This window comes from Papio anubis, chromosome 7 (assembly GCF_008728515.1).
Source record: "Papio anubis isolate 15944 chromosome 7, Panubis1.0, whole genome shotgun sequence".
Lineage (NCBI taxonomy): Eukaryota > Metazoa > Chordata > Mammalia > Primates > Cercopithecidae > Papio > Papio anubis.
In genome coordinates, this window is record NC_044982.1 from 136,059,517 (window position 1) to 136,085,643 (window position 26,127).

Sequence of the window (26,127 nt, forward strand, 5' to 3'; positions counted from 1 at the left end):
TTGCTTTTGAAAACTTTTTATTCACAACTAGGATTATGCAAAAGCAACTCAACTTCAATTAAAACAAGTCATTTCATAATTGTTTTAAAACAAACTGTTGAATACAGTGAGTGCACATTTTAGGGCTTTATATCATCTTCTTCCTCTTCATGCTCTGCTTTCCTCTTTCCAGAAGGTGTGCCTGAATAAATATGAGAGGTAAGACATTTTAAAATAAATTGTTTTTGGAAATTTTATCTAAAATGGTTCTGACCCGACAGTGAGGGAGCCAGCCCTTCACACTAGAGCTCAGACACCGTCTAGATCAGGCAACTGAATAGGTTTCCCCTAGGCAGTGGTCAAGGCTGAAGAGACACTTTACTTTTTTTTTTTCTTTTGAGACGGAGTTTTGCTCATTTCCCAGACTGGAGTGCAGTGGCGTGATCTCAGCTCACTGCAACCTCCACATCCCAGGTTCGAGCAATTCTTCTGCCTCAGCCTCCCAAATAGCTGGGATTCCAGGCATGCACCACCATGCCCGGCTAATTTTTGTATTTTTAGTAGAGATGGGTTTCCACCATGTTGGCCAGGCTGGTCTCGAACTCCTGACCTCAGGTGATCCACCCGCCTCGGCCTCCCAAAGTGCTGGGATTACAGGCGTGACCCACTACACCCGGCCTACATAGCATTTATATTGTATTATAAGTAATCTAGAGATAATTTTTTGTTTTGAGACAGGATCTTGCTCTGTTGCCTGTGCTGGAGTGCAGTGGCACGATTACGGCTCACTGCAGCCTCAACCTCCTGGGTTCAATTGATCTTCCTGCCTAAGCTTCCTGAGTAGCTGGGACTACCTGCGCTCAGCTAATTTTTTAATTTTTTTTTTTGTAGAGATGGGGGGTCTCATCTTGGTCTCAGGCTGGGCTCAAATGATCCACCCGCCTCAGCCTCCCAAAGTGCTGGGCTCCCAAAGCATCCAGCCTACAAATGATTTAAAGCGTACAGGGGGATGTGCATAGCTTATATGCAAATGCTAAACTATCTTATATAAGCAACTTGAGCACTTGTGATTTTAGTATCCTCTGAGTCCTGGAACCAATCCACCATGAATACTGAGGGACAACTGTGTGTTGTGTAGAGAGAGGAAAAAATAAATGAACACACAGTGACCACTGTTGTCACTGCAGTGTTTTTCCTGTCTGTATCTCTAGAACCTAGAACAGAGCATGTGTTCAGAAAACATTCAATGAATTAATATGGCCAATGGGCAATACCATAGTGATTCTCTTATATAATTCATACTTAAGGCCAGGCACAGTGGCTCACACCTGTAATCCCCACACTTTTGGAGGCTGAGACAGGCAGATCACTTGAGGCCCAAGAGTTCAAGACCAGCCTGGCCAACATGGCAAAATCCCATCTCTACTAAAGACACACACACACACACACACTCTCTCTCTCTCTCTCTCTCTCTCTCTCTCTCTCTCACTCTCTCTCTCTCTCTCTCTAGCCGGGCATGGCGATGCATGCCTGTAGTTTCAGTTACTCAGGTGGTTGAGGCACAAGAATTGCTTGAACCTGGGAGGCGGAGGTTTCAGTGAGCCAAGACTGTGCCACTGACTCTAGCCTGGGCAACATAGCAAGATTGTCTCAAAAAAAATAAATAAATAAATAAAAGACTTAAAATTTATTTGTACCTGTGATCTTATAAAAGGAAAAGAAAACAAAGGAAAATATTTTTATAACAAATGAGATAACCCCTCAACTACTATTACATTGAAACAATAAGGACACCCAGTTTTAAGCCAGGCACCATAGCTCACGTCTGTAATCCCAGCACTTTGGGAGGCCAAGGTGGAAGGATTGCTAAAGGCCAGGAGTTCGAGACTAGCCTGAGCAACATATTGAGACCCCATCTCTACAAACCATTTTAAAAATTAGCCAGGCATGGTGGTGCACGCCTTTCGTTACAGCTACTCAGAAGGCTTTGGCAGGAGGATCACTTCAACCCAGGAGATTGAGGCTATAGTGAGCCATGATCATACCACTGCATTCCAACCTGGGCAACAGAGCAAGACCCTGTCTTAAAAATAAAATAAAATAAAAGGCCGGGTGTGGTGGTATTGGTATCTCATGCCTGTAATCCCAGTACTTTGGGAGGCTGAGGTGGGAGGATCACCTGAGGTCAGGAGTTTGAGACCAGCCTGGCCAACATGGTGAAACCTCATCGCTACTAAAAAGTACCAAAATTAGCCAGCCTTAGTGGCAGGTGCCTGTAATCCCAGCTACTTGGGAGGCTGAGGCAGGAGAATCACATGAACCTGGGAGGTGGAGGTTGCAGCGAGCCGAGATTGTGCCACTGCACTCCACCCTGTGTGACAGAGTGAGACTCCATCTCAAATAAATAAATTTTAAAAGATACCCAGTGTCCCACAATGAACATGGTAGACCACCCTTGCTCTACCCACATGAAGCAATTTGTAGTTCTGTAGCTGAGACTTGATATCTCAGGCCCTGCACCTTTCTTTACAGGCCTTTCCATGTTCCTAGAGTGCCTAACCTGGCCTGTGTGCTTGCAAGCTTCTGCTCATTCTTCAATACCCAGCAGAGACTTCCTTCTCCATGCAGCCTTCCAAGACCCACCCGAGCACAGGTATCAGACCTTTGGGTCACTCCTAGTCCTACTACTGCATTTATCTCACTGGATTTCAGTCAAGTGTGTAGACAGCTAATTTGTGCATGCCTGGTCTGTGAGCTCTGTTCCCAGCAGTTGGCTCCTGAGCACAGGGTAAACTCTGAGAATTGACTACATTTGGTCTTACTTCATCATTACTGAGTTTCTTTGCTCTCACTAATCTTTGAGTCTTATCTTCTGATCCCTGGTCACTGTCTGAGGAATAGATGCTGGCTTGTTCCTCTGAAAGCAAAGGAATTTAAGACATGGGATTCACCTTCAAAGATGGTTTATTCCTCAGTGTTTCTTCTGCCAAATATTGTTACTTCCCACTGTACATTTTTCCTAAAGGGTCAACTTTTTTTAAAAGTTTCAGTGGGAAGGTAAATAGAACTTTCAGACATGCTGAAATGACTAGATTTGAGAGGTTTTGTTCTCAGGTTATTTGATCACTTTTAAATACATACATATCAGTTTTAAGAACTGTGAAGCTTAAATATTGGGTCTTTAATTATACAAGCAGAGGAACTGTCTTATATACATTTCCTTCCACAAGGACATAAATTGTTTAATTGATTTTATTTGGAGGATGCCATGTTTTCTTTTCTTTTTCTTTCTTTCTTTTTTTTTTTTTTTTTGAGACAGAGTTTGCTCTTGTTGCCCAGGTTGGAGTGCAGTGATGCAATCTGGGCCCACTGCAACCTCCATCTCCCAGGTACAAGCGATTCTCCTGTCTCACCCTCCCGAGTAGCTGGGATTACAGGCATCCGCCGCCACGCCTGGCTAATTTTTCTATTTTTAGTAGAGATGGGGTTTCACCACGTTGGCCAGTCTGGTCTTCAGCTCCTGACCTCAGGTCATCTGCCTGCCTCAGCCTCCCAAAGTGCTGGGATTACAGGCGTGAGCCACTGCGCCCGGCCAGATGCCATATTTTCACAGCTAATCTTTTCTGTGGGAGAGAAAACAAAAAGGCTTTCGTACTTTTGTCCTCAATAAATAGTAGGACAAGGAGTAACAGCTCGCCAGAGCAAAAGCAGGCACTGCCACCCTGAAATGATGAAATGTGACCTCCATACCTGACTCACCTTGGAATTCACCTTGATAATAGTTTTTAATAGCAGCCAGGCTGAAGGTGTCCTTGCCTTCCTCCTCCACACCGTCACTGCCAGGGTCCTGGTAGGAGACACTTGGCTCCTGCTGGTAGCGCTTCTCCCGCAGATGGATTGCCTGAGACTCCCGGTGAGTGGAAGCCCTCAAGCGTTCCTCTTTCTGTAAAGAAGCAAATAACCTCTTCAGCCTAAAACCAAAACTTGTGCCCTCTTGCATCTACTTTTACCATAAAGAACACATAATGCATAGTCCAGGGTAACAGCTGTCCCATGTGTCTTTGGGGTACCATATTCCCCATCACACCTCTGTTACTCCACGTGGATCCTTTGGTTTGCAGGTGTGAAGGCAATGCAAGGGTGAAGAGGCAGAAGGGGCCAGGTGCAGTGGCTCACGTCTGTAATCCCAGCAATCTGGTAGGCCAAGGCGGGCAGATCACTTGAGGTCAGGAGTTTGAGACCAGCCTGGGAAACATGGCAAAACCCCATCTCCACTAAAAAATGCAAAAATTAGATGGGGGTGGTGACACACGCCTGTAGCTGTAGTCCTCAGCTACTCAGGCGGCTGAGGAAGGAGAATCACTTGAACTTGGGAGGCAGAGGTTTCTGTGAGCCACGATCATGCCACTGTAGTCCAGCCTGGCCGACAGAGCGAGACGCCATCTCAAAAAAAAGAGGCAGAAGGGTGCCCTGACACTAACCGGCTTGATTGGCATTGGCACAGGCCTATCCTCCGGAGCCGTGCTGCTGTTCTGTTGGCACAGGCCTGTCCTCCGGAGCCGTGCTGCTGTTCTGTGCTGCCACTCGGCCCAGAGAGAAGCAACCCACCCGAACTGACCACCTGGAGCAGGAGAGGCTGTTTCTGTTCATCCCTGAGCCACAACGACCTGACCTGCCCAGGCTCCACCAAACTCCCATGGCTCCCAGATACTCTTGTCCTGACCCCTCAACCCAGAGCTCCCCATAGCTCCAGTGACAGAATGGAGAGGCCTTACTAGGGGACAGTTCTTGAGCCACAAGGTAGACTCCATTTTTTAAAATCTGCCTGGCATTTCACACATTGGGGTTCACAATGTATGTTTGTGAAAGGTTACATTTTTTTAAATCATCAGTTTTCTAGATTTCAGAGTCCTTTGTTTGGTAGTCTCACCAGCAGCCACTGACATTATTGTGGTTAACTACACACTTAGAAGGTGAAGCTGGTTCCCTGATGACTGCAAGAAATAAAACAGCAGTGGCAATAAGAAATGGTGAATTAATGTTCTGGAAAACATAGGTCTTACTACTCCAAGTGTCCCAGGATAAAGCTTACCGAACATACCTTCATCACTTCTGTGTGTTGGCCTTCAGGATCACGACCCGCCATTGGTAAGATTCTAATTTTCTGTGTCTTTGAACTTCTATTAGCAAGTGGCAGGGTCATCTTTCTGTATGTGGCACTGTCAGAGTGAGGTCTGCCAGGAAGTGGACAAAAATGTCTCACTGGTCACTATGAACATTTGGAGGCAATCATACCCATAGCAAAAACACCTGGGGACGAGGACCTCGTACTCAGCAGACAGAGGAGGCAGGATCACAGTTCTTCCTTCTCCAGCCTCCTGAGAAACTCCTCCCTCTGCCCCACCTCCTGGGGAAAGCTAACTGGGCTAAAGTGGGAGTGCAGCAGAAGTGGGGAGAGGCAGGTGGCAAGGTCAAAGTATTTTACAAAGAATATCCCCGATTGCAGTCAGAGAGAGGAAAAGAGACGGAATATGAAATCTCAGTTCCCAGAGGGAGGTGCAGATGCCAGAAGGGACATTTAGAGAACTAACAATGAGTCTCTCCATCTGGAAAAAATTGGAAGTCAAAGCAAGGAGGCAGGTCACAGTAGCAGCAGGGGCCTTATAACAGCCCAGGGGGATAATACAGCTAGACCAGGAGTCCTGGGTGGAAAGAAATGTCTTCCTGACTACAGGAAGGCAGCTTTTAATTATGTATATCAGAGGGGAGGAGAATGATCCTTAGGGGAGAGTCTCTGGAAGAGAGAGCATGGCTACAGAGAGATGGGACGTCCAGAATGAGATGATGCCAGGCAGTCAAATATCACAGTGTGGAGCACGGGGGACAGTGAAAAAAAGCAAGCTCAGAATCACACGTCTTTTAGGACGCTATTCTAGGAGAGATGATTAAGAGACTGGATTGAGCACCACTCAGCACTTGTGCCAGGTCTCTGTGTGATGTTCTATGTGTTATTTGACTTCATTGATACAACATCCCTGTGCAGTAGATGTTGTTATTGCCATTTTATAGATAAGGAAGCTGGAAACTAGTGAGATTGCAACCCTTCCTCAAGATTACATAACCTGAGAGCTGTCCCTATTTATAGTCTTTAAAAAGACCAACAGATATACTGAATATGTTTTACATACTATGACATCCATTCATTTAAGTATACAATTAAACAGTTTTACAACCATGACCCCTGTCTGATTTTAGAAAACTTCCATGTCCCCCAAAAGAGCGCTTGTCTTTTAAGTACTCCACCTCTGGAGGAAAGCCTACTCCTAATCAACAGTACTGTGTCCTTCAGAGGGAAGGCATGGAGAAGGGGCCACAACAGTAAGCTTAGCTGGCCACGGCATCTGACTGCTCAGGCACAGGCTGCAGCAGCCTCAGGCAAGGGTCTGTTGCCAGCACACACCAGCACTATTCTGATGATAGCCTAGCTTCCCAGGTCAATTTCACTCCAGGGAAAGGACCTGCTGAGCAGCAGAGCTGCAAGGACAAATCCTCCCGGCTTCTTACCAAGTGTACTGATCATTGTGGATTAACATACCTACATTCTGGGTTATAATCACTCTCCTGGGAATTCTGATAGGATGAACTGGCTCCCTGAGCAGTTCAGCTTGGAGTCAACTTAAAAGGTGTATGAGAACTAGACCGTGGTCCAGGGTTGGGTTGTACTATCTCTACTTTGTTACTCCTTAACTGCAGGTAATCATGTGTCGGTGTGAATAGTTACCTAAAGGTAAGTTTGGATTTAAAGATGGCTTGTCCCTGCAGACCAGTGTCTTCTCTTACAAACAGGTGGATGTAATTGCCCAGCAGCGGGGCTTTGTACACATCAAACACTTCATTGCCTAAATGCAGGGACATGCTGGAAATGAGAAACAGTTCAAATATTAGGGTGGATATTTAATGAGTCCTACGGCTTCCATTCTGCCATGTGAGCTTTGCTTAAAATAGTGTGGAACTGCTAGATCCTGTCCTCATACTGAATTCATAGGAAAAGCAGAAAAGATGCTGTAAATAACCTGTCTCCTTCCAAAGTAAAAAGTGGTAAAAATCTATCCTCTTAATTGTTTTGTAATTTTACAAATCTCTACCACTTCATTAGCAAAGCAGAAACAAGTTTTCAAAAGTATCAATTTGTCATGTCTGATATCTCACCAATGGGAGCTACCTTTAGTCTTTCACTTCAGTAAGGTAGATACAATGGCTTTTGTCACATCTTCAGTTCATTTCCGAAGTCTCCACCAGCACAGCTATAAGACCTCTACCCTATTTACTTCTCTCAAGTTTCCTAGGTAATTCCAGAGACCTAAATTTTTGTAAATCCTTTAGTGAAAATGACCCCAGGCCAGGCGCAGTGGCTCATGCCTGTAATCCCAGCACTCTGGGAGGCCGAGGCAGGCGGATCACCTGAGGTTAGGAGTTCGAGACCAGCGTAGCCAACACAGTGAAACCCCGTCTCTACTAAAAATACAAAAATTAGCCGGGTGTGGTGGCACATGCCTGTAATCCCAGCTACTCAGGAGGCCAAGGCAGAATAATTACTTGAGCCCAGGAGACGGAGGTTGCAGTGAGCCAAGATCACACCACTGCACTCCAGCACTCCAGCCTGACAGAGCGAGAGTCTGTCTCAAAGCAAAAAAGAAAAGAAAAGAAAAGAAAATGACCCCAAAAGAAGTTTCTACAAAGAAAACCTCACTCATCCCAGGCCTCCCTCTTGGCATATCAGTATTTTTCAGGCATTTTATGCTCACCTTCTATCTGACCACTTGACCATCCGAGCATTGCTTTCTTTAATTTTATTTCCTTCTTCATCCCGGCGTATCCTCCATCTTATAGTATTTTCTACCTGGTTAAAAACCCAAAGGCATTGGTTAGTTAAACCAGTTTAACTAAATGTTCTTCTTTCTTCAAGTGATTTATAATCATGTGTAAAGACTTGATAGGTAATGATAGAGTGAGCTTACAAAAACTAACTGATTCAGCACAACTGAAACCTACCTGCTACATATACCTAGAGATGTTGGTTAAACTAACCAGACATTTTCTTCAAATCTCTTCTGAGCTCCAGTTCATATCAGTGGAAGCAGGAGCTAAGTAGCATGCAGGCCAGAGGTGTTATCAAACAAGACACATGAAGAACTCCAAAGGAGACAGCATGAGGCTTTGGGTCCACATGAGGTAGAGAGTTAAAATGAGACCTCTGCCTATGGCAGGGCCACTTGAAGATGAACCCAATGAAAGGCAAAAAAAGTGCCCCATTCACCTAGTGAGACAGGGAAGCTCTGGGCATGAAATTACAATTTTTAAAAAAGAATAACGAATTAAAAAATTAAAACATGAGATCAGTGCTTTGCCCTGTTTTTGAGTCTGAATTTATTCTACCCATATGGTGGAAAGTAACAACAACAACAACAATTTCCCCTGCCCAGTGCTACCACTGGGGCCCCGGTAGAAACTCATAGGCAATCCTGTCGCCAGGTGTGGTGGTGTGCACCTGTACCCAGCTACTCGGGAGGCTGAAGTGGGAAGATCGCTTGAGCCCAGGAGTTTGAGACCATTCTGGGAAAAACAGCAAGGCCCATCTCAAAAAAAAAAAACCCAAACAAAGTTTTAAGTTAAAAAAAAAATTGTTTTAAAGGAAACCCCCTTAAGGAAGAACAACATGCCTGTGAAAGCAGTTGGTAGTGCTTTGCTGTCCCCGGCCTTCAAGAGAGGAACCACCTAATGACAAGTTCTCTTTTGTGCATAGTTTGAATATCCATGAAGAGTTGAGACATTTCTATTGTGGGAAATCACCAGGATCTACCCACTGTAAAATGTGGAGTCAATTCCATATGCCTTATTATTATTTATCCTGAAGGAAGTAGCTAACAATTTTCAAAACTGTTTATCTTTACTTATGTCAAAAAAAGCATAACTGCAACCAAAAGAAGAAAGTGACAATTCTACAGGTATGAAAAAGGGCACATACCTCCTCCCGTAAAAATATTCTGAAAAGGTGTTTTAATTCCTAGGTCTAAAGAGCTATTGAACAAGAAACATAAGAGGATTTCCCAAACTCAAGTCTCACGTTGTCATCCCTGCTTTACTTTATAAAAGGAAAAACTTAAAAGGAATAAAGTGTGGGATGGTACCTTTAATTTTAACCTGATTCTATCTTCCTCGTCAAGCACTTTCTCATCTTCAAATTCATCTTCATAAAACTGAGGATCAAAAGGCCTACAAATTGTGTTTTTAACATCATGTTAGCCATATTTAGTAAGGAATATGATTAATATTATATTTAATCATCCCTACAAGGTGTCCCCATGTGTTTCCAAAAATCACAGTAAACAAATAACTTCATGTAAACCTTCAAAGAAGTATGCAAAGTACCATGCTTTCTTGAAATTTGTTTCTAAAACATATTGCCTGAAATAAAATTCAAATGCAACTAATAATTCAAAATGTTATTTGATGAAATATGTCTTCCAAAGTATAGGTAACACATGGTCTTCCCATATTTTTTAAAGAAAATGTGTTAAGCACAAGAGCTTGCATGCATGTACCTTAGTGAATCATACCCACTGACACTATTTTGTAGTACAAAATAATTGTCTTTTCTAGATTCACAATGGCTTTTGCATTGAACATTTGTGATTTTTTTTTTTTTTTTTTTTTAGGCAGAGTCTTACTCTGTTACCCAGGCTGAAATGCAGTGGCACAATCTCGGCTCACTGCAACCTCCACCTCCTGGATTTAAGAGATTCTCACGCCTCAGCCTCCCAAGTAGCTGGGATTATAGGCGTGAGCCACCACGCCCGGCTAATTTTCGTATTTTTAGTAGAGACGGGGTTTCACCATTTTGCCCAGGCTGGTCTCAAACTTCTGACCTCAAGTGATCTGCCCGCCTCGGCCTCCCAAAGTGGTGGGATTACAGGCATGAGCTGCCATACCCGGCCACAACATTTGTGATTTCTCTAGCAGACTTTGTCACTCTTATTTTCTGATTTGTCAGCTTTATACTAGGGAGAAACACCTTCATCCGTTGTGATCTGTTTATGTAAAAGAAAGTGCCAAAATGCTAGAAAAATTATTAGCATTACAGTTCTCTCTCAATAGTGATTCATTTTTCTACCACAGCACATCCTAGATTTAATTTTTTCAAAGTTATATGAGAAATCTCCCATCTTTGTGATTAGCAAACTCATGATAAATAAATATTTATTCTACACATATTTTTAATATCTTGAAAATTTTAATCAGTCCTCTTACTTGGGTTCTATACTGAGAAACTTGGGTAATTTAACAAAATACAATTCATTTCCTAAATCGGAGTTGATATTGGGAATTTCTTCTTCTATTATGGTTTCAGAAATTGGCTCTTCCTCCTGCTGGTCCTGAGGCACTCCATGTTCATCCTAAGAAAGGAATCAGAATGTGAGAGCTTGAAGACATTAGAAATGTGCTAGCTTTACTCGTCCTGCACTAGGCAGATGCAGGTTTGACAGGAAGTAATGTTTGTTTGTTTGTTTGTTTGTTTGTTTTTTATAGAGTCTTCACTCTGTCACCTAGGCTGGAGTGCAGTGGTGTGATCTTGGCTCACTGCAACCTCTACCTCCCTGGTTCAAACGATTCTCCCGCCTCAGCCTCCTGAGTAGCTGAAATTACAGGCCTGCACCACCATGCCTGGCTAATTTTTGTGTTTTTAGTAGAGACGAGGTTTCACCATGTTGGTCAGACTGGTCTCAAACTCCTGACCTCAGGCGATCTGCCCACCTTGGCCTCCCAAAGTGCTGGGATTATAGGCCTGAGCTAGCGCGCCTGGCTGGGAAGTAAATTTACACTCCACTTTAGGGACAAAACAGTCAGCAATTCTTCCAAGCTTCTCCCTAAAACCTCACCTCATGCCTACAAAAAGCAAAACAGGCTGGGCGTGGTGGCTCATGTCTGTAATCTTTGAAACTTCGTCTCAAAAAAAAAAAAAGCAAGACAAAACCAAACAGAAAAAAAACACGGGAAAACAGGATCCGTTAGCCAACATTGGAAAAAAGTATCTATTTTATTGACGTATTTTGCATAACATTCAGCAACAGAAGTATGAAATTATTCACCCCATCAATACTAGACAACTATTAAAATCAGAGAATATCAGCATCGCTCATGCTTCTTGTCATAGGCTTGAATAAGAAAAACCTTTAAATCAAAGGTTTTTATGTTATGTATTATATTTTTATATTGTTTTATATTAGTCTAGCCCCTAAAGTTTGGCATCAGCTTTATTCTGAGTAGTTCCTTCTGTGCCTTCTTATATCCAGAAATTCCCAATATAGCTAAGAAAGTCACCTATTCATCAGATGTTTGGCTATCCACATCCTCTCTCAACATGAGACAGACCCATCAGCCTCTGAAGCTTTCTTTTTTTAGCTTTGAATAATGGGATTGGTTGATATTGGTGATTGTACTTACAACCAGCTGTCGTGGAGTAGGTGGTTGATTGCCCTCATCACTCTCAGAAGAAATGTCATCTATATCTCCAAACAGATCCATGGTCCCACTAGGATCTTTGGTGTTGGGGGAAAATGCACAGTATTAATTTTTCCAACCAAAGTTCTTATACACAGTTCTTGGTCCACCACTTCAACATAGTCCCAAGCTTCATAAAACAAATCTCCATTAAACCAACCTCAAACTGGCTCCCTAAGCCAGGTTCTCAGAAGCTTAACTAACTAGAGTGTCTTTGGAGAAAGAAGGAGGCAGAGTTGGTGGGTGAAAGGTAAGCCATTCCTGAATTCCTAATCCTCAGAATCAGCATGATAATAGTAAATGCTTGTTGTTGTTAAGTGCTGAATTTGAGAGTGATTTGTTTTCAGGTTTTTTTTTTTTTTTTGAGACGGAGTCTCGCTCAGTCGCCCAGGCTGGAGTACAGTGGTACGATCTCGGCTCACTGCAAGCTCCGCCTCCTAGGTTCAAACGATTCTCCTGCCTCAGCCTCCAGAGCAGCTGGGATTACCAGCGTGCGCCACCACACCCAGCTAATTTTTGTATTTTTAGTAGAGACAGTATTTTACCATGTTGGCCAGGCTGGTCCTGAACTGCTGGCCTCAAGTAATCCACCTTCCTCGGCCTCCCAAAGTGCTGGGATTACAGGTGTGAGCCAAATTAGCCAGCCTAATTTGTGTCAAATCTTAAATCATTTGGCAAAGTACACATGAGCACATAGTATTTCATTCAGTTGGAGTTTCTTGGGTGTTTTCTTTAAGATATTTGCAGTTGCTGCCCCTTTCTTAAACTCTGGGTACTGGAATCTTTTTAATTCTCAATATGAGTAGAGCTTTCTGAGCTGTAAATTAAATGGGAACTTGGCCTGCATGGCCACTGTGTATGGCCCAGAGCTGAGCAGACAGCCATAGTCATTTTATTATTTGCATACTGGGGACTGAACAAATGAGTAAATAAATTGAGGATATTTGAAACCAGGCTTTTTGCTTTTGGAGAAGGGGACAGAAGAGACAATTCAGCAAGAGTCTGTATTAAGGGAGCCTGAGCCACCTATACAAGAAACCTTCTCATGCCTTCTCGACCTTATTGAGCCCAGATGATAGATTGGTAAAAGACTGCCATACATATGCCCAATCTTACAGCTTCCTGGGACAGAAAATGCCCAGTTCATTCTGAGAAGCTCAGCCTGTGTGGTTACTTGATGTTCCATGATTAAGTGTTAAAAGGGACTGTCTAGGCCAGGTGTGGTGCCTCACGTCTGTAATCCCAGCACTTTGGGAGGCCGAGACGGGCGGATCATGAGGTCAGATCAAGACTCCGTCTCCAAAAAAAAAAAAAAAAAAAAAAACAAACGACTGTCTACAGAAGAGGACGTGGCTATGTTTCAAATCCCTAGAGACCTGTACTCAGTTCTCTTGTTGATTCTAACCACAGGGTTCAGACGGCAGTGATATTTGCCACAGACACACTAAGCATTATCAGATATGCTGGGTTATTAGGCCGAAGTGGAAGAGCAGTTTGCCCTGTAACCTGGAATTACTGCAAAACAGTCTCTTATTCTGGTCCTCCCTTAAAACAGGTAGCATCTCTGCCTTACTTGGCAAAAGGTCAAAGTGCACAATGAAATAAAGTGTACATTGGCTCCTAAATCCAGAAAGATCCACCAAGCATTATTTTGCACTGGTAGGTGGTTTAAGGTACAGCACCATATCCTTCATTTTGGAGGGGCTATCCAGACATGCTCCAGACCATTAGTCCCCCAGAAACTTCACTGAGGTGGCATGCCCCTAAATTTTGATGGGGATTATCTCCCACTCTGTGGTTTACACGCTGAGGGCTGATTACTAAGGCATCTAAAGTACAGTTATTTCCTACTCATCAGATCAGATACCATCAGCATAATGTCATCGCTGCAGTGGACCAGTGTGACATGTGGAACATCAAGATGGTCAGGAGTTTTGCAGACTCCATATGGCAAAGTATATAGGTAAGTCCATGTAGCTGTGAGGCAAGATTGTTGCCTCAGACCAAAGGGTTTCATTGGTCTAGTAAGGGGTACCATTGGTCTAATGAGGGGTGCCATTGGTCTAAAAAGTAAAAGCGAACTGTTTCTGTTTGTCCTTACATATTAATATGAAGGGGAAAAAAGCATTTGCCCAGGCTGGTCTTGAACTCCTGACCTCAGGTGATCCACCCACCTTGGCCTTCCAAAGTGCTCAGATTATAGGTGTGAGCCACCACACCTGGCCCTGCCTACAGCTTTTGAAGGATACATGTCCTCCTCTGCTTAATGTATTTCTCACTTTCCTTGTGACCCAGCCTGGGTGACAGAATGAAACTGTCTCAAAGAAATATATATGAAATAGCAGCTGCTAATATAGTCATTATTTGATTCGGTATAAGATAACCAGTCATTTCCAAGATCAATCTGCCAATAGGCCATACAGGTGAGATAAATGAGGGATGTGGCCAGGTGCAGTGACTCATGCCTGTAATCCCAGCACTTTGGGAGGCTGAGGCAGGCAAATCACCTGAGGTCAGGAGTTCTACAGCAGCTTGACCAACATAGTGAAACCCTATCTCTACTAAAAATATAAAAAAACTAGCCAGGCTTGGTGGCGTGTGTCTGTAATCCCAGCTATTCGGGAAGCTGAGCCAGGAGAATCACTTAAACCTGGGAGGCGGAGGTTGCAGTGGGCTGAGATTGCACTACTGCACTCCAGCCTGGGCGATGCAGCGAGACTCTGTCTCAAAAACAAATACATAAAGAGCGAGACTCTGTCTCATAAATAAATAATATAAATTAATGAATAAATAAATGGGGGATGTAAGAGGTATCATCACCTCTGCTTCTTTCAAGTCTTTGATGGTATCATTCATCTTTGCAATTCCCCCAAGCATGTAGTGTTGTTTTTGGTTTATTATCCTGGTGAGAAAAATAAGTTCCAGGGGCTTCCACTTGGTCCTTTCTACTTTTTAATGGTACTTCATGGATCAGAAGACAATGTGGGGAATTTCTCAGTTGACAAAATATACCTATTCCAATCATATATTTAAGAACTGGGGAAACCACAAGGTGGGTCAGTAAATCTGGAGGGCATACTGTGAGTTGAACTTGGGCTAAAACTCCATCTATCACCTGACCACTGTCAGTCTCCACTTTGTATTTAGTGGAGTATTTGAGGTTCTAGGAGTGAGCATCAACTAAGCCAGTATCTAGTAGTCCTCCAACTCTGGGTATTTCCTTTCCCCAGTTTGTAGTCTACTCTAGTAAAGGAGATAATCTGACTCATCATGATACCAATGGACACCATGGGCTACCAGCATCCCCCTGCTCATTGGTGGGGAGCTCAGAATTGCACTCAAATCCAAACCAACCCCTAAACTCCATCTTTGAGGATTTGTTGCCTTGACCACCTAGTCAGGTTCTAGTCAGGGAACAGAAAACACACCAGTTGTCTGTACAGCTGTACAGACATAATTTAATATTTTAAAGTTGCAATTGGGTTTAAAGTTGTGGACTAGGTTACTGAAAGTATAAAAAGAGGAACTCTGAGGGTTCACAGAGGTAGCAGATGCAAAGAACAGCTTCCACCTGTGGGGCTGATAGGGAAAAGGGGGGATTATAAAAACTTAAAACACTTACATAAAGGGCCCCCTGGAGCTTAACTCATACCTGAGGAAAAGCTGCTGCCCAGCTGGTCCTGATGTCTCTCAGGGGGTAAAATGAAGCTGGCTCTGCAAGTGCTGGCAAAACTGCAAACTGGACTCTGCAGCTGCAGAAAGGCTCTGCCTCTGCTCAGGTGAAGAAGTGTTGGTGGGTCCTCTCAGAAAATGCAAGTCAACAGGAAGCCCCCAGAAAGTTCCATAAGCAAACAGGAAGGAGCAATCCCTTCTTAGTTCTCCAGGCTTCCAGTCTTCCTTTGGCGCCCCCTAACAGGGGGCAGCTGGCGAAGCTCAACTCTGGTCTGTGGACTCCTGGCCCCAGCACCTCCATGCCAGGTACAGAAGAGTAGGTTTGGAGAAGAGACAAGAGCTTAACAACTGACACAGGTGTCTACTGGTAACATGTTTAAAACAAACACACAAAATTGTGTTGCCTTGGAGGGAGTGGAGTCAGAATGAAGGCTCTTAAAAACCAGGTAGAGGGGTTTCCATTTGATAAGCCAGGAAATAGCTGGCACTGAAGATTTCTGAGTTAGGAAAGTGACATGATGATGACTTAGGCCTCCCCTCTCTTGATGTCACTTTTCTTTATCTATAACCAGGCTTCAGGGTAAGCCTCCCACAACTGCCACTCTCAGTTTGGACTAATAGCACCAGGAAGAAAGATGAGTCAAAGTAGAGGCTATCAGTAAGGACAAGATTAGTGTATGTAGAAGAGCTCCACAGAGAAGGCAAATATGTGTGTGGTGGATTTCAAACATACCTGCAGATTCTTTGCCATTCTTCCAATCAAGAGGAATCAAATTCCCCTCCCTTTGTATTTTTTGTTTTTTAAGACAGAGTCTCACTCTTGTCACCCAGGCTGGAGTGCACTGGCAGGATCTCGGCTCACTGCAACCTCTGCCTCCTGGGTTCAAACAATTCTCCTGCGTCAGCCTCCCAAGTAGCTAGGATTACAGCCACGTGCCACCATACCCGGCTAATTTTGTATTTTTAGTAGAGACGGGGTTTCACCGTGTTAGCCAGGATGGTCTCGATGTCCTGACCTCAAGTGATGCCTACCTCGGCATCCCAAAGTGCTAGGATTATAGGATAGCCACCGCGCCCAGCCCAGATCCCGTCTTCATTTAAAATTTTGACATTTTGTTCATCATGGATTTTTTTGACATTAATTTTGAATACAATTTTAAAAATTACATTACAACAATATTTATCATGGTTATCATTGTGGATTGAATAGTGACCCACCCCCCACACCCCACTGAATCCATGTCTACCCACAACTTCAGTATGTGACCTTATTTGGAAATAGAGAATTTTGCACATGTAATTCGTTAAGATGATATCACACCAGATTAGAGTTGGCCCTAAATCCAATGAATGATGTCCTTATGAACAGAGGGAGATCTGGAGATACTGAGACCCGGAACAGAGACACGAGGAAGGTCATGTGAAGACAGAGGCAGAGACGGAAGTCATACTGTCAAAAGCCACAGATTGCCAGGAACTACCAGAAACTGAGAGGCAAGGAAGGATCCCTGCCAAGAATCTTCAGAGGCAGCATGGCCCTCCCACAGCTTGATTTTAGACTCCAAGTCTCCAGAATTGTGAGAGAATCTCAGCCTGGCCAGAAGGCTTCTTTGTGGGGAATGAGAGGTAAGGGGGTTGAGAGAGCAGCAGGAATTCACTGAGACCTAAGACTTTGTGTAAAGCATTAACAAAATCAGTTTGCTTTGGGAAAAGTAGATTCTTTTTTTTTCTTTTCTTTTCTTTTTTTGAGATAGTGTTGCTCTATCGTCAGGCTGGAGTGCAGTGGCACGATCTCGGCTAACTGCAACCTCTGCCTCCCGGGTTCGAGCGATTCCCCTGCCTCAGCCTCCCGAGTAGCTGGGACTACAGGCGCATGCCAACATGACCTTTTGATCCACCCGCCTCGGCCTTCCAAAGTGCTGGGATTACAGGCATGAGCCACCACACCTGGCCGGAAAAGTAGATTTCTTGAACAGAGACTTGCTTTTAAATTGTTTTATTACAATTAAAATTACACAAAAGCAAATCGATTCATTTCAATCAAAATAACTCATGTTTACATATTTATAACTGTACAATAAAATATATAAAATGTTTTCATATTTCATACTTCAATCATCTTCTTCTTCTTCTTCATCACTGATCACGTACTTCTTATGCTTTTTATTTGCTTTATCATCATCTTCTGCTTTTCTCTTTCCAGAAGGTTCACCCTCCTAAACAGATACAATTTTTACAAATGTACAAGTCAATAAAGAACATTTTTAGGATGGTTTATCAAAAGTAGCTATGAGCTGAATGACCCTCTGACAACTCAAAGTAACTGTTCCTGCAGATTGTGAGGGAGATTGTGAGGTGTCAGCAACTGTGAGCTAATCTCTCACAGGGAAACCTTTGAACACAGAGCAGGATGTGCAGAAAACTGGAGACAGGATTTGCCACAGAAGGGGCGGGGCTCTCCCAAAAGTTCTGCCTGTCTAATCACTGGTCCTGTCGGGATATTTTTACCATGATCAGGTAATTTCTCAAGCTTTTTTTCTCTGCCTCCTCAGCATTTCACTTCTTTTCATTATCTAAAATTCAGTATTTTAAAGACTGTTGATTTGGGGTTTTTTGGAACAATTTGTTTCAATGCATTAAAAACTCACATCATAAAGGTTTTTAAGAAAATATTTCATGACATTAAAGGGCATCTATACACAAGTTTCCTCTGTTTAAAATCATTCTGTACAAATGTTCTAACAGAAACAAATAATTTAGGAAGTTATCTAAAAAACATTTTTTACAGATAGAATTTGAACATGTCAGTATCTAAGTGTCAAATACTGATTAAAATAAACTGACACTAAGTGGGATGGGCCGGGCACGATGGCTCATGCCTGTAATCCTAGCACTTTGGAAGGCCAAAGGGGGTGGATCACCTGAGGTCAGGAGTTTGAAACCAGCCTGGCCAACATGGCAAAACTCCATTTCTACTAAAAATACAAAAATTAGCCAGGTGTGGTGGCACGCGCCTGTAATCCCAGCTACTTAAGAGAATGAAGCAGGAGAATCGCTTGAACTCAGGAGATAAAGGCTGCAGTAAGCTGAGATCGCGCCAATATATTCCAGCCTGGGCAACAGAGCAAGCAAGACTCTGTCTCAAAAATAAATAAAAATTAAAAATTAAATGGGATGAACAAACGGTTTGAAGGTTGAAGTTAGGGAAAGCCAGACATCTTGCTGCTGTGACCACAGGCTGCTAGATGTAGAATGCAACCTGGTATGCCCACTTTTTTCTGATGGTTCTCATGGCTGGCCCTCTGACAGACAAGATAGCATCTCACACTTGTTTTCTGCCTTGTTATCCCAAATACATTCCCACAGACCTGAAAGGCCATAGGAGAATTCAAAGGGGGGAAGTTATGAATCCACAGTAAGGGATTTAGAGAAGTCCTCCTCCTCCATTTACTTCCCAGCTGGCAGCAGGGAAATTACCTAAACAGCAACACTGAAAGATAGATCCTGCCCCCAAGAAGGAACAAGAGCCCCTCCTGTCTACTCTACAGGCTAGAGCAAACCCAAATACTTCTCTCCCAGCCCCACAGGCAAAGAGCACATTCAATCACACTACTTGTCTTTTAATTTTCAAAGGAAAAATCTTATCTTAAACATTTTACATGCAATCACTATTTTTTGGTAACCTTCCAAAAATGAGCCTTGGTGTGTTTGTCTTTTCAGCTCTAAAATCCTTTAAGGAGATGAAATTTGAATCACTAAAAGAACTAGCATGGTAATTCTAAAAGATGGTCCAGCCTGTCCTAAAGGTCCCTGGACAGCAGCAGCCAGGAGATGGCCAGGTCTCTCCCAAAGAAGTCTCACTGGCACCAGTCCTAATCCATCCTCTGGAGTGAGAAGCTGTGAAGTTCTGCTTTGGAAAGCCTGCCAAGGACTGGCTGGGCGCGATGGCTCATGCCTGTAATCCCAGCACTTTGGGAGGCTGAGACCAGCAGATCACAAGGTCAGGAGTTTGAAAGCAGCCTGACCAAGATGGTGAAACCCCGTCTGCATGAAAAATACAAAAAATTAGCCAGATGTGGTGCATGCCTGTAGTCCCAGCTACTCAGGAGGCTGAGGCAGGAGAATCACTTGAACCCGGGAGGTGGAGGTTGCAGTGGGCAGAAATCATGCCACTGCTCTCCAGCCTGGGCAACAGAGCGAGACTCCGTCTCAAAAAAAAAAAAAAAAGTCTGGGTGTGGTGGCTCATGCCTGTAATCCCAGCACTTTGGGAGGCCAACGCAGGCGGACTACGAGCTCAGGAGTTCAAGACCAGCCTGGCCAACATGGTGAAACCCCATCTCTACTAAAACTACAAAAAAATTAGCCGGGCATGGTAGCAGGCACCTGTAATCCCAGCTACTTGGGAGGCTAACGCAGGGGAATTGCTTGAACCCAGGAGGCGGAAGTTGCAGTGAGCCGAGACCACGCTGCTGCACTCTAGCCTGTGAGACGGAGCAGGACTTCGTCTCATTAAAAAAAAAAGCCTGCCAAGGACTGACTTCTCTGGCAGCTAGACATGAGCACAGAAAAACACAACAAAGGGAATGGGCGCAGTGGCTCATGCCTGTAATCCCAGGGCTTTGGGAGGCCAAAGCAGGAGAATCACTTGAGGCCAGGAGTTTGAGTGAGACCAACCAGGGCAACATGGTAAGACATCTGTCTTCACCAAAAAAAAATAATAATAATTGTTACAAAAAAAATTTTAATAAATAATAAGGTCACGTGTCGCTCGTGCCTATAATCCTAGCACTTTGAGAGGCTGCAGAAGGCAGATTACTTGAGGTCAGAAGTTAGAGACCAGCCTGGCCAACATGGTGAAACCCTGTCTCTACTAAAAAATACAAAAATTAGCTGGGCGTGGATTTGGAGGCTGAGGCAGGAGAATTACTTGAACCCAGGAGGCAGAGTATGCAGTGAGCCGAGATCACGGTGCTGCACTCCAGCCTGGGCAACAGAGCAAGACTCCATCTCAAACAAACAAATAAATAAATAAATAAGCAAGCCAGCCAGTCAGCCATCACACAGAGCAAAGGTGTATAGTTTCTCAGACTCCCAGGACTTAGAAAGGTGACAGAAGCCTTCAGGATGTGGGATGCTGCCTTACTGAACATAACTGGAATGGATCCCAGTGTCATATATAAATGCAGTAAATGACAAAAATATGTTTATTAAGTCTAAAAGAAAACTTGCTAATACAGTCACGAATGCAGGTCCCTGTAGGTACAGAAACAGTCCACAGTTATGAAGATAAGGCAGGGTTGTCAGAGGGGAAATGGAGTCTCAAGAGGGAGAGCTGGAGAAAGAGACACAGAGAGAAGGCTGCCTGGCACCATGTTCTAACTAATCCTTCACAGCAGGTACCTCTTTTGTCTAAGAAGCCGAGGGTTGGCCTTGATACCTCTCCCTTCCACTGTCTCCATGTTTCTTTCAGTTCGGGCCTTTCCCTTTTCCCAGACTCCTGGAGAACAGAGTACCAGCACACGGTTTCTCCCCCTACCTGTTTATCTAGATCTTTGAGGTAATTGAGGTTTTGTAAAGTTTTAACTACTTAAAAAAATGAGGGAGAATAAAAAGCTCTCCTTTACATTTTTCTTCTTTTTGGTAACTTAGACTCTGTTTGAAAAGGGAAAATAGTATTTCTTGTTCAGCTACTACATATTGTGTTACTTTCAAATCTGTTGTTTATTAATACTGTAATACAACATTTTTACAAGACAGGGAGCATAAACTCCATTGATCAGATGAGGAGATAGACTCAGAAATACGAGATGACTGGCCCAAGGCCATACAAGTGGGAAAGGGTAGCACCAAAATCGATGCAGTTCACTCTACTATAGACTGGCCCTCACCTCCATTTCAAGGCATGCTATGATGATAATGGTGTTCTCTGGGCTATGGACCTGGGGTCTGAAAACTCCCCTTAATATCAGAGGCATACCCAGGCTCCCGATGTTTGGGTGGGCTTTAGTGTGCAAAGAACAGAGAGGGACTTAGAACAGGAATGCTCCCATTCCTTCTTCCATTGTAACGCATGACCAGGACTCACACTAGGGTAACATGAAGAGGCAGTGGCAGGGGTTGAGAGGTCCAGGAAGAAGTAAAATCTTTGTTGTCAGGGCAGGAAAGGGAAGAGTGCAGGAAGACCTGAAAGAGAGTATTTGGATAAGGGAGGTAGAGGGTGGTTCCTGTAATAGCTAGGTGGCCATTCCCAAGAGGCATTTTTAAGTCAGGCAGTATAGGTTTGCAACTGCCCAGCCTAGAAGAAGGCTATCTGATGGATCACTTAAAAAAAAAAAAAAACTCACTTCTGAGAATACTAGGAATAGACAGAAGTCCCATGATACTTCTCAATTTTCATTCACAGTTTCTATTTGCCAAGAAAAAGATAGCATCTGCTTAGATGAGGACTCACGTTTGCCAACAGTTCAGCACTATAAATGTATCATTAAGATGTTGCCTCATCTAATTTAAAACAAGTATGTTGCAGAACAATGAAACAAATTTTGGCCAGGCGCAGTGGCTCACACCTGTAATCCCAGCACTTTGGGAGGCCAAGGCAGGTGGATCGTCTGATGTCAGGAGTTTGAGACCAGCCTGACCAACATGGCAAAACTCCGTCTCTACTAAAAATACAAAAATTAGCTGGGCATGGTGGCGGGTGCCTATAATCCCAACTACTAGGAAGGCTGAGGCAGGAGAATTGCTTGAACCCAGGAGGTGAAGGCTGCAGTGAGCCAAGATGGCACCACTGCAATCCAGCCTGGGCAAGAGAATGAGACTTGTTCTCAAAAAAAAAAAAAAAAAAAAAAAACACCAACAAATTTTGTCTAGTGCCGAGCACAGTGGCTCATGCCTGTAATCCCAGCACTTTGGGTGGTCGAGGTCGGAGGATCCCTTGAGTTCAGAAGTTTGAGACCAGCTTGGGCAACAAAGTGAGACCCTCTGTGTATAAAAAATAGGCTGGGCGCGGTGGCTCACACCTGTAATCCCAGCACTTTAGGAGACCAAGGCAGGCAGATCACGAGGTCAGGAGGTCGAGACCAGCCTGGCCAACATAGTGAAACCCCATGTCTACTAAAAATACAAAAAAATTAGCCGGACGTGGTGGCGGGCACCTGTAATCCCAGCTGCTCGGGAGGCTGAGGCAGGAGAATCGCTTGAACCCAGGAGGCGGAGGTTGAAGTAAGCCAAGATCGTGCCACTGCACTCCAGCCTGGGTGACAGTGTGAAAATCTGTCTCAAAAATAAATAAATTAATTAAATTAAATAAATTTAAAAATAGGCTGGGTACGGTGGCTCACGCCTTTAATCCCAGCACTTTGGGAGGCCAAGGCAGGTGAATCACAAGGTCAGGAGTTCGAGACCAGCCTGGCCAACACAGTGAAACCCTGTCTCTACTAAAAGTACAAAAATTAGCCAGGTGTGGTGGCACACACCTGTAATCCCAGCTACTTGGGAGGCTGAGGCAGGAGAATCACTTAAACCTGGGAGGTGGAGGTTGCAGTGAGCCAAGATTGCACCACTGCAATCCAGCCTGGGCAGCAGAGTGAGACCCTGTCTCAAAAAAAAAAGAAAAGAAAGAAAGGCCTGGTAATAATGTATTATCAAGAGAGAATATCAATAAAGTGACAGAAATGATTAAAAAAAAAAAAAAAGGATCAAATGGTAATTCTTACACTGAAAGGGTAACTGAAATGAAATGTGACCAGAGGGGCACAATAGTAGATTTGAACTAGGATCAGCAGACTTAATGATGGAACGAAGAGATTATGCAGTCTGAAGAACGGAGAAAAGAGAATGAAGAAAAATGAATAGAGTCCCAGAGAAATGCGAGACACCACTAAACACACCAACATATACCTAATGGGAACAGCAGGAGAGGAGGGAAAACAGCAGAAAAAGTATTAAATGAAACAGTGACTGAAAACTTCCCAGATTTGTTGAAAAACATTAACCTACACATCCAAGAAGCTCAACAAATTGCAAGTAGAATAAATGCAAAGAGAACCACATGCAGATACATCACAGTAAAAACGCTGAAAGACAAAAAAATTCCTGAAAACAGCTAGAGAAAAATGATTGGTCACATACAAGGGAATCTCAAGACGATAAAGAGCTGGCTTCTCATCAGAACAATGGAGGGCAGAAGGCAGAGGATGGCATATTCAAAGTGCCAAAAGAAATCACCATTAGAAAGCTCATTTTTCAATAATAATAATGGAAGCCAAAAATCTCCTGAAAGAAAATTGCTCTAAAATTGCATAACCACTGAAAATGTTTCAAGAGGATAAAATATATTTCAGATAAAGATACCAACGAAGAAAATAGGAATTTCAGCTACATAGCTTTACAAAGGTACCAGTTAGGGTAAAGGATAGAAATAAGAATTTTTAAAAAATTAGTTATAATTTTTAATTGCTAATAATCATGCTGTCTGGTACATTACTGATTTACTCCTGAATGATACTTAAGGGAAGTCCTTATCTTAAGAGAGTTTAGGCGTACTTGTCAGAGAACAAACTGAAATGGTCAACAATCTGTTTCCATGTGCCTTTTAAAAATTCCAATTTCATCACACTTTGAAATAGTAATGATATCTTCATAATATAAATATGTATTTATATACTTTTATATATACTATGTGTAAACTTTAATTTATACACATGATATAAAATTTTAATTTTACAGCAACGCTTAGAGAAAAATGAGGTTCAGAAAAGCCAGATATTTAAGATAAAAGATTTCAGTAGTAGAAGCAGGATTCAAACCTAGGTAGTCTTTTAAGACTCCAAAGCCTCTACTCTCTTAGCTCTGCTATGCTACCTTGATCTATAGATACCTGGGAAACAGGTAAGGCCATTATTTCACAGGCACAATCAACATACTCTCAACAAAGCAGTCAGTGATCTACTAAAAGTTAAATCGTATCTTCTCTCCTCTGCTGAAAACCTCCAACGAAAACCACTCAGAATAAAAAACCAAAAAAAAAAAAATCAGTCTGTCATGGTGGCTTATGCCCGTAATCCCGGCACTTTGGGAAGCTGAGGCAAGCACATTGCTTGAGTCCAGGAATTCAGGACCAGCCTGGGCAACATGCTGAAACCCTGTCTCTACAAAAAATACAAAAAAAAAAAAAAAGGCCTTACAAATGGTGTGAGGCCGTAGGTGATCTGGCCCCATCATATTTCTGCCCTCTCCCTCACAAGGCTCCAGCTTCAGCCTCTGTGCTTTCTTCACACATGCCAGGCAGGTTCCTACCTCAGGGCCTTTGCACTTCCTAATTCTGCATGCACCACTCTCCAGAGAGCTGAACAGTTCACTGTCACTACCTTCAGATGCTTACTCAAAGATCACCATTCCAGTGAGAGCTTCCCTGAACAGTATTTCTAAAAGTACAATATCCCAACTCCCAAGACCCCCCAGAACATTCTCTATATCCCTTTCCTGCAGAATTTGTCTCCTGACCACTTTTCACCATCTGCTCTACCATATATAGTATTTTACTTTATATAGTATTTCACTGGTATAATAAAGACTTTAAATTTCTCAGTATCTCTGCATCACCCAGTGGGGTGTGAAATACTTGCTGGGGTATTAAGAAAAAGAAAGAGGCTGGGCATGGTGGCTCACGCCTGTAATCCCAACACTTTGAGAGGCCGAGGCGGGCAGATCACGAGATCAGGAGATCGAGACCATCCTGACTAACACGGTGAAACCCCATCTCTACTAAAAATATAAAAAATTAGCCAGGCGTGGTGGCGGGCACCTGTAGTCCCAGCTACTCGGGAGGCTGAGGCAGAATGGCATGAACCTGGGAGGCAGAGCTTGCAGTGAGCCGAGGTCATGCCACTGCGCTCCAGCCTGGGCGACAGAGCAAGGCTTAAAAAAAAAAGAAAAAGAAAAATTCTCAGGGCCTATTCTCTTATAATAGGAAAAGAATACTGTTTAAAATAATTTATTTTGTCAATAATAAATGAAAACTTATTTCAATTTATTACTCAATACAATTTCAAATACTTTCTTTCTTTTTTTTTTTTTTTTTTTTTTAGATGGAGTTTCACTCCTGTTGCCCAGGCTGGAGTGCAATGGCACGATCTCAGCTCACCGCAACCTCTGCCTCCCGGGTTCAGGCGATTCTCCTGCCTCAGTCTCCTGAGGCTGTGAGTAGCTGGGATTACAGGCATGCGCCACCATGTCCTGCTAATTTGTATTTTTAGTGGAGACGAGGTTTCTCCATGTTGGTCAGGCTAGTCTGGAACTCCCAACCTCAAGTGATCCGCCTGCCTCGGCCTCTCAAAGTGCTGGGATTACAGCCGTGAACCACCGTGCCCGGCCAAATACTATTTCATCTAAATAAAAAGAAAATATGTTTTCCCAACACAAGAATGAATTCTTTTTCTTTTTTTTTTTTTTTGGAGACAGGGTCCCATTCTGTTGCCCAAGCTGGAGCGCAGTGGTGCAATCATGCCTCACTGCAGCCTCAAGAATCCTCCCACCCCAACAGTCCTCCCACCCCAACAGTCCTCCCACCCCAACAATCCTCCCACCCCAACAATCCTCCCACCTCAAGACTCTGGTAGCTGAGACTACAGGCACACACCACTACCCCCAGCTAATTTTTGTACTTTTTTGGAGAGATGGGGTCTCCCTATGTTGCCCAGTCTAGTCTCAAACTCCTGAGCTCAAGCGATCTGCCTGCCTAGGCCTCCCAAAATACTGGGATTACAGGCATAAGCCACCACCTCTAACCAAGAATGAATTATTTTCCTAATAAAAAAAAATACTGAGAATTTTTACAAAAAGGAGATACACCCTCTGGTCTACCACACTGAATGATCTATCACTCTCTCTTGGATGAGCCTTGGTATGTCAGGGAC

At 43.5% G+C, this 26,127-nt stretch overlaps 2 protein-coding genes and 2 long non-coding RNA genes across 9 annotated transcripts in view; 2 read left to right on the top strand and 2 right to left on the bottom strand.

Moving 5' to 3' along the window:
• On the bottom strand, window positions 1–16,069 carry LOC103885823 (RNA polymerase-associated protein LEO1-like). 3 transcript variants are annotated; one of them, XM_031668687.1, is made up of 8 exons: window positions 11,482–11,949; window positions 10,288–10,433; window positions 9,168–9,252; window positions 7,785–7,879; window positions 6,761–6,895; window positions 5,081–5,213; window positions 3,739–3,922; window positions 1–181 (listed from the first exon to the last, which is right to left on the bottom strand). In XM_031668687.1, the coding sequence occupies exons 1-8, from the start codon at window positions 11,560–11,562 to the stop codon at window positions 120–122; spliced, it is 921 nt and encodes a 306-aa protein (XP_031524547.1). In that variant the 5' UTR covers window positions 11,563–11,949; the 3' UTR covers window positions 1–119. The 3 variants fall into 3 exon arrangements, with proteins under 3 accessions (XP_031524547.1, XP_031524546.1, XP_031524545.1); XM_031668686.1 differs by lacking the exon at window positions 1–181 and adding an exon at window positions 15,191–16,069 and having other exon boundaries at window positions 3,485–3,922; window positions 11,482–11,576; XM_031668685.1 differs by lacking the exon at window positions 1–181 and having other exon boundaries at window positions 3,485–3,922.
• The window catches only part of LOC108586720, a 22,400-nt gene continuing 6,676 nt past the window's right edge, over window positions 10,404–26,127 (top strand). For 2 of the 4 annotated variants that reach the window (XR_004185158.1, XR_002523058.2), the window contains exons 1-2: window positions 12,071–13,501; window positions 16,580–16,836. This is a non-coding gene — a long non-coding RNA (uncharacterized LOC108586720). Of the gene's footprint in view, window positions 10,515–12,070; window positions 13,502–16,579; window positions 16,837–16,964; window positions 17,015–26,127 lie in introns of those variants that run through there. The other 2 variants (XR_004185159.1, XR_002523059.2) reach the window with 2 other exon arrangements.
• The window catches only part of LOC116275843 (RNA polymerase-associated protein LEO1), a 39,356-nt gene continuing 30,419 nt past the window's right edge, over window positions 17,191–26,127 (bottom strand). The window contains exon 12 of the mRNA XM_031668684.1: window positions 17,191–17,426. Within this exon, the coding sequence (XP_031524544.1) occupies window positions 17,322–17,426 (105 nt within the window). The 3' untranslated portion in view covers window positions 17,191–17,321. The remainder of the gene's footprint in view (window positions 17,427–26,127) is intronic.
• Window positions 17,386–26,127, top strand: part of LOC116275844 — a 9,068-nt gene continuing 326 nt past the window's right edge. Inside the window, exons 1-2 of the long non-coding RNA XR_004185160.1 lie at window positions 17,386–17,727; window positions 18,931–19,210. This is a non-coding gene — a long non-coding RNA (uncharacterized LOC116275844). The remainder of the gene's footprint in view (window positions 17,728–18,930; window positions 19,211–26,127) is intronic.

What these genes read in the sequence shown, in the direction of transcription:
- LOC103885823 (XM_031668686.1), bottom strand. Translation starts at nt 11,562, where the DNA reads ATGGATCTGTTTGGAGATATAGATGACATTTCTTCTGAGAGTGATGAG. An exon ending in TTTCTCAGTATAGAACCCAA is followed by an intron (nt 9,253 to 10,287) that starts GTAAGAGGACTG and finishes CACAATTTGTAG; the next exon opens with GCCTTTTGATCCTCAGTTTT. An exon ending in GTCAAGTGGTCAGATAGAAG is followed by an intron (nt 6,896 to 7,784) that starts GTGAGCATAAAA and finishes TCTCATTTCCAG; the next exon opens with CATGTCCCTGCATTTAGGCA.